The 21,697-nt window shown below is 38.4% G+C and overlaps 1 protein-coding gene across 1 annotated transcript in view; it reads right to left on the reverse strand.

The window, feature by feature from the left end:
- Positions 1-8,244: 8,244 nt before the first annotated feature.
- npr3 (natriuretic peptide receptor 3) overlaps positions 8,245-21,697 on the reverse strand; it is a 41,096-nt gene continuing 27,643 nt past the window's right edge. Inside the window, exons 2-8 of the mRNA XM_042489008.1 lie at positions 20,552-20,674; positions 19,090-19,265; positions 18,685-18,820; positions 18,048-18,142; positions 17,299-17,416; positions 17,122-17,206; positions 8,245-12,530 (exon numbers count right to left, since the gene is read on the reverse strand). Coding sequence (XP_042344942.1) covers positions 12,419-12,530; positions 17,122-17,206; positions 17,299-17,416; positions 18,048-18,142; positions 18,685-18,820; positions 19,090-19,265; positions 20,552-20,674 — 845 coding nt within the window. The 3' untranslated portion in view covers positions 8,245-12,418. The remainder of the gene's footprint in view (positions 12,531-17,121; positions 17,207-17,298; positions 17,417-18,047; positions 18,143-18,684; positions 18,821-19,089; positions 19,266-20,551; positions 20,675-21,697) is intronic.

Consider the following 21,697-nt stretch of genomic DNA (forward strand, 5'->3'; position numbering starts at 1 on the left):
ACCAGACTACAGAGCAGCTTCTTTCCCTAGGTCGAGAGACTCCTCAACTCCTCCTTCAACGCCAAAAGGTGTAGCACGATTTAGGATCACCTTAAAATGTCATTTCTTCTTAAACTATTAATAAAAATGTCAATAAAGTTACCTTATACCTTGATAATAAAGGGAAAAAAATCTAAAAATCTAAAAAAAAACATGTGCTGCTGCACATCACATGTGCATGCACCGCCATTTTCACATCTTTAGGACTTCACAGAAAACCATGTCCGACAACATGTAAGCAGTTGGAGACTGTAGTGGGTGGATGGATAAACTGCATGTCTTTGTAGCTGCAAAAAACTGTGTAAAGTGTGAAAAGCTGAATGCTATGCTATGTTTAATTACTATATGATGATGGTCTACTAATCTGTTATTGATTTAGGAGACTTGTAGTCTTCTCTGCTGCATTGTTTGACATGTAACATTGTTTTAAATGTTTCAATATGCAGCCTTATGGTAAAGTCCTTTAAATGTTTTTATTTTCAATGTTGTCATGGAACAGCTGCAGCGTTTATTTCAATTACTGTATCAGAAACATTCCTTTGAGATCCTTGCATTTTACGGATTACTTTAGAAAGACAAAATAGTTTACATTCAAGTAAAAATGCATGATTGATATACTTAAGTCAAACATATGAAAAACACCATGGTATGCAGAAGGAAAGTAAACAACCATAAGGCATGTACAGGACTAATGAGACAGGAAGTATAAAGCAAAGAAGGAAGGAAGCCATTTCTTCCCAAGCTGAGAGCGGATGCATTCCATCGCAAATTGTCAACTTAGCCATGTATAGTGTGAGAATTCAATCTGATAACAGGTTTTTGACGTCATCTGAGTCAACAGATGATGGCCTGATGGATAATGTCCAAATCGACTTTTCCTAGACTTTCTGATAGGGGTAATAGGGAAATGGCCGAAATGAACTTTCTTTGTTGAGGCTAACGCTGAGTGGCTCCCTCTGTTATGTTTACAACATTGATAGCAATCAAACCTCAGACATCACTTCAAACATCCCGCCTGGATGCCACCGTTTTACAGCCTCACATGCAACTGCATAATGTCAACACAGAGTTTTATCTTTCCCCTGCAAGATCTAAACACCATGTGCACTCAGCAAATTAATGATCAACACTGCTCACAGTGTTAACCACAAGTCACCATAAATTCACCTTGATTTAGTTAGTGCTTTGTGACCTGGTCCTTCTGTGGTACCTGAGGCTGGCTGCAGGCCTAGGTGATCCTGTAATGTTGCATTCTTGAAGCCCTGGGAACATAAAGAAAATACAACTGGCTATTACGCTCTTAAATAGTATTTGTACCAGCATCATAAATGAGAGCAACATTTAATCAATGGTGTGATTTGAAATACATTTTCAAGTTACATGTGACTCAAAACACATTACTCAAGATGAGGTAATATCTGCTGCCTGGGTTATGTTCTTTAGCAATAGACGGGTTTCCATTAACCCTCAAATTTCACAAATTGAAATTGCAAATATGAATATGTCTAATGGAAGCACGTCAATAAAAGAAGCAAAAAAACCCCCCAAAAACAACTCTCATTTATTGCCAAAAAGGTTTTACACTCACATGAAGTGGTATTTCAGGTGATTCAAAAAAGCCATATTTTACAAAACTGCAATGGAAACACCTTTTTGGTGTTTATAGGAAACATGATGCTATGGCTATGTGATTATCAGTAGGAAATGGCTTGCTCAATGGAAGCCCAGTCATTTTGCAATTTTTTTCATCTACATTTTAAACTTTCGCGTGAATCTGTAATGGAAACCTAATGTTTGCTCCTGAGGTCCTACATAGGCTGTATGCTTCAACATATGAAGCTCTACTTGGTTGTAATAATTATGACAAGGGCAAAGGAGGAAGTCAGGTGACCCAGTATTTAGAGTGACAGTCATTGTACAGAGGAGGTCAATGGATGGGTTAAACAAACACAGGACTTTCACCCAGGGAAATGCTGTTCATGTCCTATATCCAAAAGTAAACCATGGCTTAATTTAACAAATATAGGTAAGTTTACTTAGATAACATGCCTAACTTATGCCAAGTACTTCAGCTATGTCACATACTTACCGTACTTAGGTTAATCCAAACTATGATCTTATCTTAAACCTTAACAGGTAGTTTTGGTGCCAAAACAATACAAATACATTACAAAAACCTGTAACAAATGGGAACTAATGTGCAAAACTAATGATAAAAGCATAAGTAACATGTCATAGTTTGAAGTGCAGGGCCACCAACCAAATTGCTGAACGTTTTAAGGGGCCGTTTATATGGCAACGGTTCTTGCACGAAATGTTAAACTTTTGGTTTGGCTTTTCGTCCACTCGACAAGTGTTTTTGTGGGCCTGAAAAATTTTGAAACCAGGTTCCAGGCTCTGCCTCTTTGCTGCCCCTATTGTTAATATACATACTGCATCTCGTCTCATTGCGTCACATTCATTTTTGAGGATGTGTCAAATGGCCATCATTCCTGCACATATGGGTAGTTAACAGCAAGTATATCTCTGGCCATAAATGAGGTTGACTTGCTCCTTCCTCTGCCCGTGGAGTAACTGAGTGAAAACACGGACAGCGCCACTCTGCCATTCCAACCCACATTGTGGTTGAAGGTGGAAATGCAGCTTGAATGACAGAAAAAGTGCATTTTTTTCATTCTTTCACAGCAGTTAAAATCAATCTAAAATTGCACATGGGCATTGAGAAAAGCCATAGGTGGACACTGGCAAAGCTTTTTGTCTCATTCACCCTCTGACTGTTTTGTGACGTCTTTTTTGTTCTTTCAGGCATGCGGGCTACATCAGGGCTATTACCAGTTCACACTGGAGTCTGAATGTTAGCCACATTTTGAACAATAATGTGAACAGCTACATTAAAACACTGAATCTAAACAAATCTTTATTGAGCATTAAGACTTGCTTTGTGAAGGCGCATGACTCCACTCCAGGTGAGGTAAATGGATTCATTAGAGAACCAATCGTTGTAACATTGTAAGCAGATGTGCAGACCTTTTGTACGTTTTGCTTCCTGTTTTTGTGAAGAATGCTGCGATTGGACATTAAGGACACTTTCTCTAACTGCTGTCCCTCACTTAGCACTTAAGCATGGAGTATCCCTGACATGAAACTACTGTTGCAGCTGTGGATTGTTAGGCGGCGGGTATAAATAAACAAGTAAATTGTGGGATACACTCACTGCTCTCAGGAAACATCCATTACCACGGAAACTGATAGACGCCTTGCTTCTGTTCCTGTCAGCTCCTGGGCACAGCGCTTGTGTAATATGTTGTTTTTGCCATTTTCCTGCAAATGTCTCCAAAACACTGAAGGTTAAAAACTCTTCAAATGCATGCATGCATGCAACTTTCACCCTTGTTACAAAACTACTAAACTCATGATTAGAAAACTCAGAAATTCAGGAGGCGACAAGTTTGATTAGTGCAGAAATAGTTTGCATTAGGGGGAAGGTTGAAGGTAAATAAATGCAAAGCGAATAGAGGCAAGAGTACAGGAGAAAAATATATTGTAACATTAAATGGGGAAATCTTTCCTGCAGTTTTATCAAAGAAAAGAAAGCTGAGCAGGATTAGGAGAGAATAAAATAAGCATAAACTAGATATAATGCCATGTGGTTAAATTCCTCCACACACCAGACTGAAAAGTCCGTCTCAGCACTTAGAGTTTATAATCATGTCTGCGAAAACATGAATGCCTTATATCAACACGTTCTCATTGCAACTTGTCACATGGTGCCTCTCTGTCAGTGACCTTCTGTGTCTACCTATGACATTTTAGATATCCTTCTACGTCAGCTGATGTCAACATATACACATGGTGGGATGAAGCAGCACGGCCCTTATGTTTATATAACAGCACATGCCAACCAACACAGACCGTTACAATGGTTAGGATTAGGCAACAAAGTCATGGATGGTTTGGTTTAGGCAAAAGGCTCATTGTAAGGTGTAGAGCAAAAAAAACAACCTTGCATCCATACAGAAACTGAACTCTGGACTTCCACGTGAAAGTTGGCACCTTTTATTGGATTGTTACCAGCAGCATAATTACCTGACGCTTCCCTTCAGCATTTCATCCACATGAAACCGGTTCCATCCAGCGGCATTCATGTGGTGTTGCATGTGGATGTGTCATCCAGCTGTCTGTGTATACTAACAACACCATCGGTTCTGTTCAAGGACGTTCTCATCTGCGTTCTCATCTGTGTTCTAAACTGGATATAAAATGTCATCACTTCATCATTATATCCTATTAGACGTTTGCGTGAAATTTAAACGTGAAATCTTGAGTTATGGCAAAAAAAACCATGTTTTATGAGGTCACACCTTTGAACACAAAAATCTGATCAGTTCATCGTTGAGTTCAAGTGAATTTTTGTGCAAAATTTGAAGAAATTCCTTCAAGGTGTTTGTGAGATACTGCATTCACAAGAATGAGATGGCAAGGTCAAAGTGACCTTGACATTTAAACACCAAAATCTAAACAGTTCATCCTTGAGTTAAAGTGGACTTTTGTGCTAAATTTGAAGAAAGGCGTTCTTGAGATATCGGGTTCACGAGAATGGAATGGAGGAACATATATCAGCACCCATCCAGCAGCTCATAGCTCCCCAGGGACATCCAGGAAATCCAGCCACCTCATAAAACAACTGTCAGTTCATTTTTTTTATTTTGTATTTCTCTATTTTACTTTTAGAGAATAGATGTTAAAAAATTGAACACATTTTTGTAAATATTTCCTTTCTTAAGCACCTGTTTTTCTGTTCTCCTCTATATCCTCTTTTGTTACTGTCTCCTCCTCTTGCTCACAGAGTTATTACTTTACTTTCCTCTCATACACGGTTTTATAGGGTTAATCTGCATCCACAGCCTCAATGTGACAAACAACAATCCTTCAGGAAGAACTTTGAGACGACTTGGCCTCAGTGACCAAACTAAACCATGCAAAGCATTATGTGATGCACACTGGATCAACTGCCCTTTTTCCAATACACAATCATTAGAGATGGAGCAGCTGTAAAACAGCAATTACATGTTTCCAAACACCTCAAATACCCCAAATGTTTGTATCATTAGAATTCAGTCCATTCAATCAAATAAAAATTGGAAGCCAGCTTAAGGAAGTCTTTCATTTGAATGCTTTCAAATTGACTGTAGTTCATAAATGTGAAATTCCAAAAGAAAGTGGCCAAAGTGTTCAGTGAATGACTGTCACATGAATTAGTGGAACACCATCTTAGAACATTGCATTTGGTTACTTGAGCATAAATCCCATAATAACCTTTTTCAGGATCTTATTTGGATTTTAGAAACACAATGAGGATACACACAAATGTCTTAGGATTTCTTTACAGTTTGACTTCAACTGCAGGACTGGTTTTCTGAACTATTAAGTATTTGTTTCACACAACCCAAACAGCCTTCCTTTCATGTTGGTGAAAAGGAAGAAAAGGAACCACAGGCTCTTGGTTTGAACTGAAGTAGTCTTAAATATGGTCTGCAATCACCTCTTTTTTACAAGGCAAGGCAAGGCAAGGCAGTTTTATTTGGATAGTACTTCAAACACAGGTAAACTCAATGTGCTTCACAGAAAAAAACAAAAGACATTAAAGAATGTGATTAAAAGCATCCAGGTGTAAAGCATAAATAAAATAGCCTCTCAACAGACCATGTATGCACACACGTACAGAATGTTGTAATCCATAACAGTTGACAACAACAGGCGCACACAAAGGCAAACACATACACATGCACTCTCTCACACACATACACACGCACACTCTCACACACATACATACGCACAGACTAATTAACATGACACTTTCTCCTATACACAGGTAAAGAAAAGGCATGTTTGAAGATAATAAATATGATAATGTGCCTTTTCTGAAACAGGTGATTTCATGCACATATTTCAGCTTGAAGCCGAAAAACTCTTGGAATCCAGATTCCCATGACATCATTGCAAATGATTCTCCTTAAGGCCAGATATATGCCTGCATTTTATCGACGTGTGCATAAACAAGCAGCTGCGTCATGAACAGAACTGTTTACATACTTGTCTATGTACTGTGAAGGAATTTTTGATAATAAAGAAATAAGTTTGATTCTGTGTCTCATGAGAAGGCCTAATTTGTGCATTGATATGTTGACCTAAGAAGCATCAGTGCTTTCCATGTTATATTTTGAGACTCCAACCAGTCTGGAAGATAAGGGGTCGACCTTGAGTAAAAAAAAACCAAAACACACACACACACACACACACACACACACACTTCATAGAAGGTAGAAGGTAGATTTATTGGTCATTTTTTAAACACAGTTTAAAAAACGAAATTACAATTATCCTTAATCCTGCTACATCTTTGGAGTTGAAGGATGAGTTGATTAAAATCAGCAGCTACTATTAAGATTCCATCCGTCTCTTGTGATGATTTGATGATCTGAATGATGTGGGAACTACGCTGTATGACGCTGAAAAGATTGTTATGTAGTTTAAGTTATTGGTTTATCTCTATAATGCTCCATATAAGTATGATTATAATGGCAGTTCCAGATTATTCATGAAGGTGGCCAGATAGACCCACTGAAAACGTTGGGATGGCACACAAAAAGCTACAGGCTGTAACTGAATTTTAGGAATTTGCTTACTAATTGTTATTGTTGTATATATATATATATGTATATATATATGCAATTCTTACCAGGTTGTCTTGTTTGGGAATCAAAGGCAGCATTTACACTCATCAGGAAACTATTGTTCCCCGTGAGACTAAGACATATTACTGATTAAAATATGTCAACCTGAGGGTTGTCTCTTAGACCCGAGCCTTCCATCATGTTGACTGATCTGCAGCCAGTCTCCACCCATTTAGCAGCACTGTAGTTGACTTCTATTTCTTTTCATCCACAGGTCTGTAGAGATTCATGTACTCCAAAATAGTTCCTGCTGGCTTTGGCGATACAGCTGCCTGCTGGCATCAGTCTGATTAGCTGCAACTGTATGCCCAGCTCGTATGTGGGAGCAATCTCAAGTCTGTTTAGGGACCCTTATATGCATATAGGGACCCCTGTGAAATGACCATGTTGTTTTTTTGTGCCACTTTTGAAGCATTATTTAAGCCCCCTTCCTGAGAAGCTAGCATGATATGGTTGGTACCTGCTGAATTCCTCAGGTCTTCTAGTTTCATATAATACCAGTTGTATCACTCAGCCTGGTATAGCACCTTTAAGGCAGGAATGATGGCCAGGACTGACCACAAAAAAACTAACAAACAAAAAAAAACTAATGAAAGAACTTTTATTGCACTGCGATTAAAATGTAAATGTTGTTAGCCCTATACTAATTATCTGATGTGCCTGATACCAGTACCAGTACCATGTTTTAATGTATCCTTTGTTTACATTTGTTAAGTGATTCAATTTTCTTTAAATAGGCTGGTTGTCCTTTTATTTGTAGTTATATTAAAGGGGCCATGGCCTCCCCTGGAGACACCACTGGTGTTAGGAAGATAGCGGAGGACACGCCAAAGAACTCCATCAAGAACTTCTGTCTCTGTATGATGTCAATAAATAAACCATATGGAACTAGAGGAGGTTACTATACTGGCAATTCTTAAATCATGGCGGAAACAAAAGCGATATTATTCAAAGCTTCTAAATCAAGCATGTCTCTACAAGTATGTATGTTACATTTCTACCGTCCATGTTTGTATTGCATTTTATGTACATGTAGCGTTCATTTCTGAGGACGTGCACATTCAATGCTCCAAATGGATGCAGGATATACAAAGCAGCCATCATGTGCACCAGGCGTGGCATTAAAATCTACAGCTTCACTCTTCTGTTTCTGAGTCAAAGGAATGATCTCTCTCTGCAAGTTTATTTCAGCTGGACAACAGCAGGTGAGGTTGTTATGCTTAAAAATTGACTAACTGCTTTAACTTTCTTTTTTTTTGTTGTTATTATTACTGTTATGCAAATAGGATAGAAACAATGAAATGCTGAGGAGAAACCACAGCTTTGCAAAAATAATTTAAAAAAGCTTGACAGAAAGTAAACAAAAGCTAATGATTATGAATAAATTGTCTTAAGTTTTTATAAAACAAAATCGTAATAATTAAAATACACTTTCTGAACTAGAACAAAATCAAAATGAATCGCCAGAAATGTAATACATGTCAAACAGTTCCTTTACTTATATTAAAACTTATATCATCATAACCATGAACTCATTGTTGGGTACAACAGAGGTGTAGGTGCAATCTAAGATATGCTGGAGAAATCATGATATGGAGAAATCAAATAAGATGAAGTTTAATAAAATCACTATAATTTCAATAACGAGAGACATGTTTTAAAATATAGATGTTATAAATAACATAAAATAATTTAAATACACATTAAGGTCACTGTTAATTCACTATATTCTACCAGATACCAAACGTTATTATGGTAATATCATACAGAGCTTTAAATAAAGCAAATGAATATGGTGTTGCAGAATAAAACTGTTTTTAAATTTTAATACAATAAATCAGTTTACTTTCAGAATATTGTCCCCAACACACACACTGAACCAGCAGGCTGGGCAGGCTGGTCACCAATGTCACTGTCTTTATTTTGCATCTGTAAAAACCTTTAATCCTGCATATATAATACCACCCAAATTAGTTACTTAATAAAAACTAAATGTCAGTAATGCAGAGTGAAATACTTTTTGTTAATGCAGTCATTTCTGTATGGAAAGCATCTCACACTGCCTTTATAACACAGAAATATAATTATCTATCATGACTATTAGTATCAATTATGATTTCAATTTCACTGTTGCTTAAGTAATATATTGTTAAGGATTTAGAATTTGTCTTTGGTAGTGTTAATAAATCATTTATTAATGAATGCATCAGTAATAAGCCATTAATAAAAACAGTTTTGTTTATCCTCCCTCCGCAGGAAATGTGCTCTGGCCATTGGTTCAAGCTGTTATACATAAATAATAATCAATTGGATCTCAGAAGACAGTTATTTTTTTTAAAAAAAAAACAAAACAAGAGGTTCAACAGAGCAACAAATGAGAATATCAGACAGATCAGATGATAAAATGTGGTAGAACTAAAGGCCAGAGCTAGAAAAAAACCCAAGCTGTAATACATTGTAGTTTTTCCCCTTTTTAGTTTAGATGTTGTGTGTAGAATTACTGGAATTGAGCAATGACGTTGCAGATTGCAACCAAATAAAACTTCTGCTATGTGCCAAAGATGTAAATTTACAGTGGCTGAGGCGGTGGTGGTGGCGATGCAACTGTTCTGTAGGCCTTGTTTGTTTATAGCCACGCATAAGCGTTTTACATCTGACTGAATATAAGCTTAAAAAATCTGGAAAGTGGTGTTATTATGTGAAGGTTATCTTGCTGAACAAAACCTGTAAGTATGACAAAGCTTATTTTCTGCAATGATTCAATATCCAATGGAAAAATCCCACAGGGTTTTTCGATGAGGGAACCAGGGCAATGTTAGCTTCTGGGTTTGCCTACAGAAAGATGCCTTCCCTGGGGCACTCTATCTAAGGCCATTGTTTGGCTTGTCCCACCTAGGCTGCTGTAGAGACAACATGGCAAACTCTGTGGAAGAGGTACAGGCCAGGAAAGCTGCTCTGCCTTGCAGCAAAGTATTCCCAGTGGCCACTTGCAGATTTGGAGCAGTGTTGGTCAAGTTACTTGGAAATAGTAATTAGTTACTGATTACTGATTACTTCTCCAAGAAAGTAATCCCGTTACTTTATTAATTACTTATTTTCAAAAGTAATTAGTTACTTTCATAATTACTTTACTTAGTTACTTTTCAAAAACATGATGCACAACCTGAATACAATATAAAGCAATAGACCTCTCAGCCTAATTCTATTCTTTCTGCATATTCCATTAGATAAAACTGAATCAAATGAAACTGTCTTTTTTAACTTATTTTACTTATTTTCAATCCTTTAACTTCATGCACATTGCATCAAGCAAAAATTAAATGAAATGTAACAGTCTCTGACTTGAAGAAAATTGCTGAACATTTAGGCAGCTTCACACCACTTTTGGTCGGTATTTTTTCTACGATGCGTCGGAACGATTCAGAGTCTACAGTGGAAATGGGCAACATGTCCTCGACAATATAGCCAGCGACGAGCTTCTTCAGTTCAGCGGCACTGAGCCCTGTCGGTCTTAAGTCTATTTTCACCTGTTTAGCAGGAGAAGGGCCCTGTAATTGGATTACAGTAACGCGTTACTTCTAACGCGTTACTGCCCATCAGTGATTTGGAGCAAAAAAAATACCCTGCTGCCTCAAATGCATTTTCTCCTTAGGCTCCCATTATAAAAGATATGTCCGTAAAAGGGTTGACGGAAAACCTTCAACTTCAAAATCTTCTACAAAATCAATTATAATGTTTCATTTCTGATTTTTTGAGCCATAGTTGTTGTTTCTTGAGCCGAGAAAAGCAATTTAAAATTCTGAGATGTCATCACAATTTGAATTCAACCAGCTGAGTGGGAACTCAGGCGGAGAAAACTTTTTGGCGTATGCACCAGGCGAGCAATGCCACTGCAATGAATGGGCACCAATTTTGGTCCGTTGTGTAGGTATTATTAAAGTCTATGAAGAAGACCCGATCTATATGTAGATATAAACTGCTCATTCAAAGGTAACAAAAACATAATCATTCTTAGTTTCAGGCGATCATACCCTAATATAAACATAGTTATGAATATTAAATTCTACTCCTGCAAATATACCTCCCTTAATCCACACATGGATCCTTTAATACATTGGTAGAATTGATAGCTATTAAGTCAAAATGACAGCCCAAGTTTCCCTTAATATGGCTTATTACTCACCTACAAAGCATTAGTGAATAATTTATCAACCTTTAAAATGAGAGTAGTACCACAATTGGTTGTGCAGGTAGCAACTGAATGAATAACGCATTCCCATTCCAAGTCATCAAAAAGTTGCCGCTTTATCAGTGGACTTCTGCATCTACATATTACATTCTAGGGAACCACCCGCATCAGCCGTTGACAGTCCAGGATACCGTTACCAGTGCTGTAATATCAACAAAAGCACGGATTTTTGGATAAGGCAACAAAAGCCCTAGTTATGTTTATGCAACTAAAGTAGATAGCCACCAACTCCGAGATGCCAACAAAAGCACAGGTTAGGATTTGGTCAGGTTAAAGCAACAAAAGCACGTGGTTAGGTTTCGGAAAATAACATCATGGTTTGGCTCTACATTCAGACGGAAAGCAAATCCCTCCAAGGTGAAAGTCTGGGGTTTGTCAGACCCATCCACCAACCCACCCGCCTTTTAGGGACCCTCACGCTTCTTATATTACATCATTACTGGCTGCATTTCAACTTGACACTGTCTGACGGCATATGATGCAGCCACGACAGATTCCCTTTGGCTGCGTTATCAACTGGCGCTGCTCTTCTGTGTATCATTGGGCTGTACCAGGTGCTGTCCAGCTGACCAACACCTTGTCATAACAGCGAAAAGATGGCTTTTGGCATCATTTTCTTACACTGAGATCTCTAACACAGCGGCAGTGTATGATGACTTCGGAATAAGAGCAGGTTGGAATGAACGAAATAGACTTTTTTTTTGTTTTTATCTCTGTAAATGAGCCAATCTAAAGGTGTAAAAGAGACATGATCAAATTGACATGTGACCCAGTGTTTCTCATTTTACGAGAATGTGCTCAGTTAGGAATATGACATTTCATTAGTATGAAGGCTGTAGCAAGGTTATGGTGAACTGAAAACCTTAAAATATCAGTAGCTTAGTATCAGTAGCTTATAGCCTATAGATATAGATCAAGCCTATATCTCTTTTCAGTCAGTTAGCTCTAGCTGTATCATTTCTTTAATATTTTGCTCTGCCGTTACTGTCTCCCAGCTCTAAACATGAGACCTCTATTTGTCCTGTCAACCTGAGAGGCAAATGTAGACCTCAGCTGACCCCGCTAGTGCATGCAAATATAGCCATCTGTTCTGAATCATTCACAGTCATCGTAACTGCAATCTGCATATTCCAAAATAATATCCTTATAATATCCTAGAATATTATGGACAAAGCTTTTTATACACTAATACAATCATATACCTTTTGTATGGAGGACAATCCAAGTAAAGTGGTGCTTTGTGACTGTTAACTGTCCTGAGTTACAATAAGTCAAAACATTAAAAGGATACAAACACAACATTTTTTAACAGCATGGCTCCACTGAAAACCATTTTAAAGTCTTTGGTCACATTCAGATGTGAGATTCTCTGTGAAGGGACTGCTGCTGCTGACGATTATGCTGCTGAGAAGTTTGATCTGATGGAGTCCTCTCGTAACTGACGGTGCTTTCCAGTGTCGCACTCTTCACTGTGCGTGCGGCGCTCGATGGTAATCCTGTAGTTTTTTCTGTAGAGGGAAAAAAAGGGAAGATGTTGTTTTTCAACCTGTAGTCCCAACCTTTATTGCTTTCTGTTGTCATAAAGACTTTCTCACCAAAATCAGTAGAGAATCAGCAACTAAAACAGTCTTACTACCTTTTTTTGATGGAGGACGCCTGAATATGATTATCTATACTGTGCTTTAAAAATCTACTATATTTTGCAAAGTGGCTATTTAACCCTTTTTCCACTACCACTTTGTTGCATCAAATCAAACCATGCACCATTGATTTGGCTTTCCATTATCAGTTAATAGCCAATGTGATTTTGGGCTGTTTTAGACGAAAGATCATCGATATCTTTGATCATGGCTCTAAAATAGTGGTCCTATGTCACACAGTGAGAGAGATTTAAAGATGGCTGTTGTCATGGATGTGAGATCAAAGACAGCCTGGGATAAAATTCTGACAGTGTCAAAAATTTGGGATAAGAATCTCACTGTGTGACTGCTGTTATGACGTCTACCAACCAACCAATAGAAATGCAGTATGAAATGACGTAGTGATTAGTGCAACACTGCTAAGTGTTAGTAGATGCTAATGCTTACTTAAAGCTCTCACTGCAAAATTGGCGTGCCAAGTTGGCTTTTTTTCCACAGCCATGACTGCATCCACATTCTCCTCCTGCTCTTCTTCTGACTTTTTTCAACACACATACAGTAAATGCCGCTGTAGCAAGGGCTTTATTTGTTTGTTTGTTTTTTTGAAAACATTTTTCTCTTACCCGTACAGTGACGTAGATGGATGACGCATACTGACAACATTTTGTTCATGCGTACTGGCGTTGATGGATGAAGGTTGCACCATCGTCGCCCTGATCGTGGTCTTGGTTTTTTTGCCATTGCTGTGGTCCTGTCTGAAGCTACACCTGTGTTCGTGCTTGACGCAACCTTCTACTGCCATTATTATGAGCCATGCCTACACTATCAATATACGCATGGGACTCTTATCAACACCCACAATATTATCATAGAGTGCATTTAGTAATTTTACACCTATCGTTATTGTAATATGACGTGTCTGTTCACATTATTGCTGTGCATCTCTCCCCCTCTCTCCCCCTCTCTTCCCCGCTCTGTTTCTCTTTCCTTTTTGTCATAACTGTGATTCAATTGTTACTTATGACATCTACTGAACATCTTTCCATCCTGGAAGAGGGATCCCTCATCATCCTCTGCTGCTCTTCCTGAGGTTTCTTCCTTTTTTGGCCCCTGTTACAAGGGTTCTTTTTTGGGAGTTTTTCCTTGGGTGATGTGAGGGTCTAAGAGCAGAGGGATGTCATATGCTGTAAAGCCCTCTGAGGCAAACTGTGTTTTGTGATAATGGGCTTTATAAATAAAACTGACTTGACTTGACTTGATTACCCTGGGATTTAGTAGATGATGTCAGTCTGCATCCATCAAACTTGATGTTGTATCCAAGTTTAAGATCCATGTCGCAGAGTGTTAATGCACTAAACTTCGAAGATTGCAGAAATCTCACAGTCTGCAAGAGGCTTAAGATGCACTGAGCTGCGTCAAGCAATGCCAAGCCACGCCACGTTACGCAACGCCACGCCACGCCACGTTACGCAACGCCACGCCATGCCATGCCACACCACGCCACACCATGCCAAAACATGGCAAGCCAAGCCAAGCCAAGCCAAGCCAAGCCAAGCCAAGCCAAGCCAAGCCAAACCACAGCTGGCTATGCCAATCCATGCCAAAGATGGACCATCTCTCAAGTAGGGCCAAAAGGACTCCCAGAATGAAATTTGGTGATGCTGGGTGTTTATTTAATAGTCTCTAGGAGTCAGGCAATATACTGTAGCTTCAAGAAGCCAGTGAAAAGGACAACAGTGTGTGATGGAAGGATATACAATGTAAATTGTTATGAACAGGGCAAAAATTCGCAAAATAAAGCTTCTAGTCTCAGGGAGAAGTAGGAAGAAGTAGAAACCAACAACAAAATTCCTGCACGGCTAGAGTAGTCTATATTTAATACTGAAAAAAAAAACACAGCAATTTGTCATGATTTTAGGTTTTGGTTTTATTGCTCATGTTCTGTTTCCTGTTTTATTTTGTTATTTCACTCCTCATGTGTCATGTCTGGTTTCACCTGTCCCTCATTAGTTGTACTGTTCTCACTTTTCCTTGCGGTTTTCCCGTGTCCTTATTTCTCCCTGCCTCTGCGTGTTTCCCTCCTGTTATCGGTCACACCTGTCTTGTATCAGTCTCATTTGTCCTTCCTTGATACCAGCCTCCCTGCACACCTGTGCTGTTTTAGTCTTGCTTGCTCCACCCGTGTGTTCCCTGCCACCTGCCCCAGCTGCGTGTTATCCTTATTAGTTCTCTGTGTATATATACCTGTGTGTCTCCCTTTGTTCCTCATCAGTTTGTCTGTTATCCTACCCTGTTTACCCTAATCTGTTTTTTTCTGGACATCATAATCGGCATTAAAGCTCTTTTTTTTTTAGTACACCTGTCTGCTCTTTTTGTTCTGCATTTGGGTCCACATCTGAACTCACGTGTGTCAGTAATGAGTCCCAAAACCCAGAAATAAGTTATAATTTCAGTGTCTGTGGTTCCCTGGTCTCCAAGTCAATGGGATTTTGGATGGGTTTTTGATTAGAAGCCTGAAATAAGGTCTGTGGTGTCAGTAAATATTCCACTCATGAATTTTGAAGCTTTAATGCGTCTTAACAAAGGTGGTTACTAACAAATAGGCTTTTCGACAAGGAAACCAGGACATTTTTTTGGTCAGCCTACAAGAAAACGTCATCCCTGGAGTACTATATACAACTGTAGTGCCGACCAAATGCTTTTATCACTAGAGAGTTTGGAAAGTTACTTCAGGGCAGCATGTAGCCTTAGAGAAAATGTAAATAAGCATAAGCCTTGATCTTTTCTGATTAACGACAATTAATGTCATGTTAAAAATATGTAAATAACGTACAAATATCTGTCCTTTTCCAAAATTCTTTAATGTTACCAAAGAAATAAGGAGGAAGCAAATGTGGCTGGCATCAGTTACCTGACATTAGCTTATTCCTCTTAGGTAGCTAATGTAGTTAGTTAGAGTTTTGCTAACAGAAGCTAAATTAAGATGTGACTGTACAACTAATATGTCTGTGAAGACCGTGACAGTCTGCGAGCCACATATTTTAACCATCTTCAAAATTTCTTTTCAACATAAACGATGACAACACAACATATCTAAGTAGACTATAACAGAAAAGGGGTTAAGTGGAAGAGGAAAGACGAAGGGTTAGCATTTGATTTCTTGAGTTATGGGCAGTTGTAGTATCATATAGTCAGTATTGTTTGTGAGGTCACAGTGGCCTTTTCTCAGTCCATTCTTGAGTAAAAGTGAACGTTTGTGCCAAATTTGAGTAAAATCCCTACGAGACTTCTTGAGATAGTGCATTCATGAAAAAAGGACAAAAGCATGTAACATGTTACCTTTCTCTTAATTTTATGGTACACAGTGGTGTTGTTACATCTGTATATACAACTAGACCTTAATCTATGCTGTTCATTTCAATTGCATTTGCTACTCATCGAAATGATGCAATTTTTGGCGTGAGAGTGTTAATTAATCTTCCAATCGTTTGCTGAAACAATGTTTCACCTTGTGCTGTGCTGCATAGATTTATTTTATATTACTTGTTTTTAAAAACTGTTGTACAGGCTGACCCAACGCAATGAAAAACTGGTCAAGACAGTTATTTAATGTAAGAGGAGGCTTGATTTTATTTACAAAAGTTAATATGCAAGGGGACAACATAAAGCCAGTCTTAACCGTTCCTGCTTTAGCTGGCCGACCGTGGTCGGGAGGCACAGGGGAGACTTTGTTTTGCCTCTGGAGCTGAAGTTGATGCTCACTTCGAGAAGTTTACTTGGCAAAGGAGCTGCATTTATTCACAGACAAACTGAAACCTACACTGTACATGTATTCGCACCTGACAGCTTTACTGCTAATTTCTTCTGTGCTCCAATCACCAACACCTGTCTGCTCTGAGCACATCCACCGTTACTCTGTTTCTATCTCTCTTGCTCAACCACACACTCACTATCACACTACGCAATAAGCTTTTCCTGATATGATCTGAGGCAGTCACACAATTTTGTGTAAAATATTTAATAAATATGGCTGGAACTTTTAGTTGCTTTACATTTCATACATACTCTATCCTTTACTTTTTACCTTAGTCTTGTTTTGTTCTCTTCCCTCCATCTTCTTCTTTTGTTTTTCCCAGTTTTCATCGACAAATTCATGCTGTTTGACTTCTGAGTCAAAGCCGGTGTTGAGGACCATGGAACATGTGCAGAACGCCTAGGCCAGCTCAGGTCTTGTTGGGGCATACCATGAAAGAGTACATCGACCCCAAACTGCACTACCATATTAGGTGTGTTAGTCTGACTTCAAGCAATTCAGCTTAGTACAATTTCAGTCAGACTAACGTTTCATTTTAAAGTCCAGTTTGCGTCGTACTAACACAATATTTCTACTTTTTCTACATCGTGTAAACATACTGAGTGTGATAGGCTTACACATGAAAAGATAAATATCTGTTTTTACCTGAAAAAGTAGAATGCTATAAGCATTGCAGTTCCCAGAACAGCTCCCACTATGACTCCAGTCAAAGCTGATACTCCAAGTCCACCTGTTTGGAAGATCAGTTATTAGCATGTACTCCATCATACACACTGAGGACAACATACAAATTCGAAGCTGAATTTCGTAGTGTTCATTTACATGATTTGTCCGATGTCTCTGTGTGTACTTTATGCCTCCCCCTCAGAGTGAAATGGTCAGTGTTGAAGGCAGGCAGCAGTTGAAAGGTTCCATTGACCCCAAAGTAGTTGGCCACCACCTGGAAGTTAGTACACCATATTATCATATAGTTGATTTTCCACAAGTACATTTACCGTCTTCTGCTGATCAAGGCCCTGACACACCAAGCCAAAGGTTGGCCGTCAATGTTGGGTCTTTGGTGAGTGTCCATGGCCCTTGTCACTGTAGTGTGTCCTGCACCATTGACCCTCATCTACACTAGTCTGCTTTTTGCTGCCAATTATTCTTATTAAACTGATGGCAAAGTCTGTTGGTTAACAAAATCTGATTGGCAGTTCAGCTCAGCGCACAAGAAGAGAAACGGAGGAAAGTAAGGGCTTAAGAGGGGGTGAGGTCGAAACAAACTTTTAATATACGGTCAGATTGTTTTTCTTTAGCCACAGAGCTCTTTTTGTTCAGTGGTGCATGGTGAAAATGCTTTACTCTTTCAACATTGGAGTTGGTTGTTAATATGCTAACAGGCTAACAAGATTGGTTGTTGCTTTGGTGTGGTCATGTGTAACGTTTTGGCTGAGACACAATGTGAGTGATACAGCAGAAGACTTTTGTCACCACTAGTTCTCTGATGTTGGTTTGGTGTGTCTAGGCCTTTGGAGAAGATGTTAGCTCGAGATGTATTGTCACAGTTTTAAAATGTTGTCTCCCCTTACCTCATAGGTCCCTGCCTCAACATTGGTCATGGCCATCAAAGAGAAATCTCCATCTCTGTCACCATTTTCATCCATAGATACCTGGCCAGCGATTCCTGTCAACCACCATGAAAACAATGACAACACTTAGCTACATTTTGGCCAAAAATATGTTTAATGAGATCACCTTGACTGTGACCTTTGACCTTCAATCACCAGATTCCAACCAGTTCACTCTTAACTAAGTGGATGTTTGTGCAAACTTTGAGAAATTCCCTAAAGGCCATCTTGAGATATTGGTCTAAAATGAATGAGATGTATGCAAGGTCACCATGACCTTGACATTTGACCACCAACATTTAATCAGTTCATCCTTGTGTCTACTCAAATGTTTGTGCCAAATTTGAAGAAAATTCCTCAAGGCGTTTTTGACATATCGCATTCACAAGAATGAAACAGACAAGGCTGCAGTGACCTTGACCTTTGATCAAACATAACCCTAACCTTGACCTTTGACCTTTAAAACATCATCAGTCCAAAATAGAACAGTGCTTGTGGAGACAAGATTTTGTTTTGGAGAATAAAGGAAGAACAATCTTGTTTTCAAAAACACCTCTAAATGTGGGCTAGGCCTCAGTGTGTGAGCATTGTGTTTTACCTTCAAAAGTTCTGTTCCACATGCGTGAGGTGATCTCTGTCCCGTTCTTCTTACTGAATCCATTTTTCATGGCTTCATGCAAGGCAATGGCATACAGCAACATGGCATCGTGGAATCCCTCAACAAACATGTTTACCTGAAATGGAACAAATAGTCTGATTGAAATGACACTGCATGATGCACAACAGTTGCAATGTCCTCTTGAGACAGTTCTTACAGCTTCGGACAGTTAACAGCTTAAAGTAATGCAGACATAGACCGTATTTAATTTAAAACCTAACAACGTGGTTTTGGTGCCTAAACCTAAGGAAAGTGAAACTTAGTTATATTATGTTATCACTTAGCAGCAGCAAATTCAACATACATCAGTCACCAATGCTTCAGAGAGATACCAGATATACGTACACTTTCGCAGTCTTTGCAGTTATGAAACCCGGCTTTTTCAATGGATTTTTTCATTTCCATGGAGAAGTTTTCAAACTCAGGCTTGACTGTTCTGAGTAGCGTTACAGTGTTCAGAGAAGCATAGGCTTGCCTCGCATCATTGTCATATATATCGCCTCTCTTCCATGAGCCATTGCCTGGAATTTATTTTAGAGGGGAACAAGGAACATTTCCAGACATTAGTGTTGAACATTTTTATTTGATCAATATACATTTTTTAAAATACTGATCTTTGAAGTTAAACTGAGTGCTTCTGAAGTAAGATGACTGTAACTAGCTACAGTGCAATCCTTAAAGATTCAACTCTGAATTCTGCCCAGTGTCCCTTGGATTTACATACATTGTAATTCTGTAGTGCACAAATTCGACCCAAAGCAAAAGTGGTGTTTGGGGAGGTCAGTGGTCATGTAACATGTTAAACTTTAATGACAAACTCAGCTTAGTCACCAGAGGAAAATAACTGGCATTGTATGCTTCAGCAAACCATAAACCTAAACATAGGTGTTTTGGACTGATCCCTCACTGTGTTCCAGCAGGGATTGTGACCCCCAAAGCAGGTATTTTAAAAAACATGATCTTTTCCTAACTTTATTCAACTGGTTTTTGTACCTAAACCAAACATCATGATATTATGGTATGCTAGAGTAGTTAGAAATCCTACAGGTATGATTTTTAAACTGTCATAAATGTAGGATATCATCTTTCTATTAAACTCATTGTATGTAGTGCACATCATGCACCACCAGAGCTCAGTCTCTGGTCTCTACTGTGGAGCAGCTTCAGTGAAAGACACTGTTACACCTAGTGGTCGAGGGAGAAGTAACAGGACTGTATACAGCCAGCGGCCAGTAAACGCAGAGAGAGCGTGGGGAAGATCAGTATGTTTTTTTACATCTAAGTTGGTGAATTAATGATATATTTCAACCAAACTGGAACTTTTGATTGTTGAAATAGTAGACCTACTTGCTAGATTACTAGTTAAACCACGGGTCGCGTATAAAGTATTGCAGATTATCCAAGCCTAATACAAATCATACCTAAAATGACGTAGTTAATGAGCATTGGGGTCTTGTTTGTGCACACCTGATGAATGTCCAATTCCTAAAATTCACTTCACTTTTAGCTATGGGTTGGTCTTCAAAAACTCTTGAGAGACCTAACCTAAGAGTAAATACCCTCAAATTAAAGCTAGAAGTTAGCATGTGGCACTAATGTTCCAGATACACTGTCACAAGATTTTATTCGTCATCCTCACATTGTCACAATATCTGTCACTGTCTATGTGCTTACGGACTGCACTCTAGAGAAATAGAAAGCTTATGCATACATTAAGACAGATGTACAATAATTGAATCAGGTGTTCATCATTCCCTAAAGATTGTAAAAATACAAACTTTTAGAAGTTATGTGATGTTAATCTTACCGTAAGAAGAGGCGTTGAAGAGTTCAACATTAAAGAACATATAATTGCCATTGGTCAGCCGCTGTCTGTGTGCAGCCAGCATGATCTCTCTGATTTTGTCTGCTCCCATGCACATGATCACCACTGCAGGAAAATAACAGAGACAAATACAGTTAGTCATTAGCAAGAGCAAGCAGCTTAAACCATGAAACACAAATCTTAGTTACAATGCTCACTGGATCATTTGGGGAACATTTTCAGTATTTTCATCAGTTCAAAGTCGAAAATCCTTTAAAAAGATTTTGAATAATTATCTATCAGCAGAGACAGAGAGCGACTCCTTACTGATTTATTGAGACACCAACAAAAGCACAGTCCAGCCACTGATTGGCTAATACTCAGATTCTGGCAGAGCACTTTGCAAATATATTCCTAATCCCCAGATTAGACTGGTTTAACACTCACATTTATCAGCATTTATCATTAAATGCTATATCTTGGAATTTTGTTCTCATTTTGCATTTTTTTTTAATATTGATAAAATTTTAAAATGTCAGATTCAGACAAGATTTATTTCTCATGAGAAGGTTGAGTGAATTTTACATTACCTACTGGTTGGGGATTTTGATCACATACATAGTTAATGTTTCACCTCCACCACAGTAATAACACAGACAATATTTTTAACTGTTTCTCAAAACTGGTTGCCTCATGTGGATTTTTTTTCAGCAAGAGGTGCTTGTCCTTTGTCCTTTTTCTATTTTTCATTAGCCCAGTGTGAAATTTTGAACACATCCTAACTCGTTGGGCTAGGCATCCTCCTTGCATAGGCTTGGACATTAGGGGACAGCATGCTAATTTACACTCATTATATGTATTGTTTCTTGAACCCTTTGAAACCTGAGCGAATGGGCTTTTAAAAACACCAGAAGAAGTTGCAAGAAAAATACCTCAAATTTAGCTAAAAATCAGAGAAAAAGTTACAGAACTATAAATAAATATATAGATAAAACAGTTAGTTGCAACGACAACAATACTAATAATGATGATGATATAAAAGAACTAAAGCTAATAATTATAATAATTGTTCCCTAAAAAAAGACATTTCCTCTGTTCTTTAAATTAGTTTAATTTCAATTTAGTTGCATGTGAAAGGTGTCTAAATGC

The sequence above is a fragment of the Plectropomus leopardus genome, chromosome 6 (assembly GCF_008729295.1).
Source record: "Plectropomus leopardus isolate mb chromosome 6, YSFRI_Pleo_2.0, whole genome shotgun sequence".
Taxonomy (NCBI): domain Eukaryota; kingdom Metazoa; phylum Chordata; class Actinopteri; order Perciformes; family Serranidae; genus Plectropomus; species Plectropomus leopardus.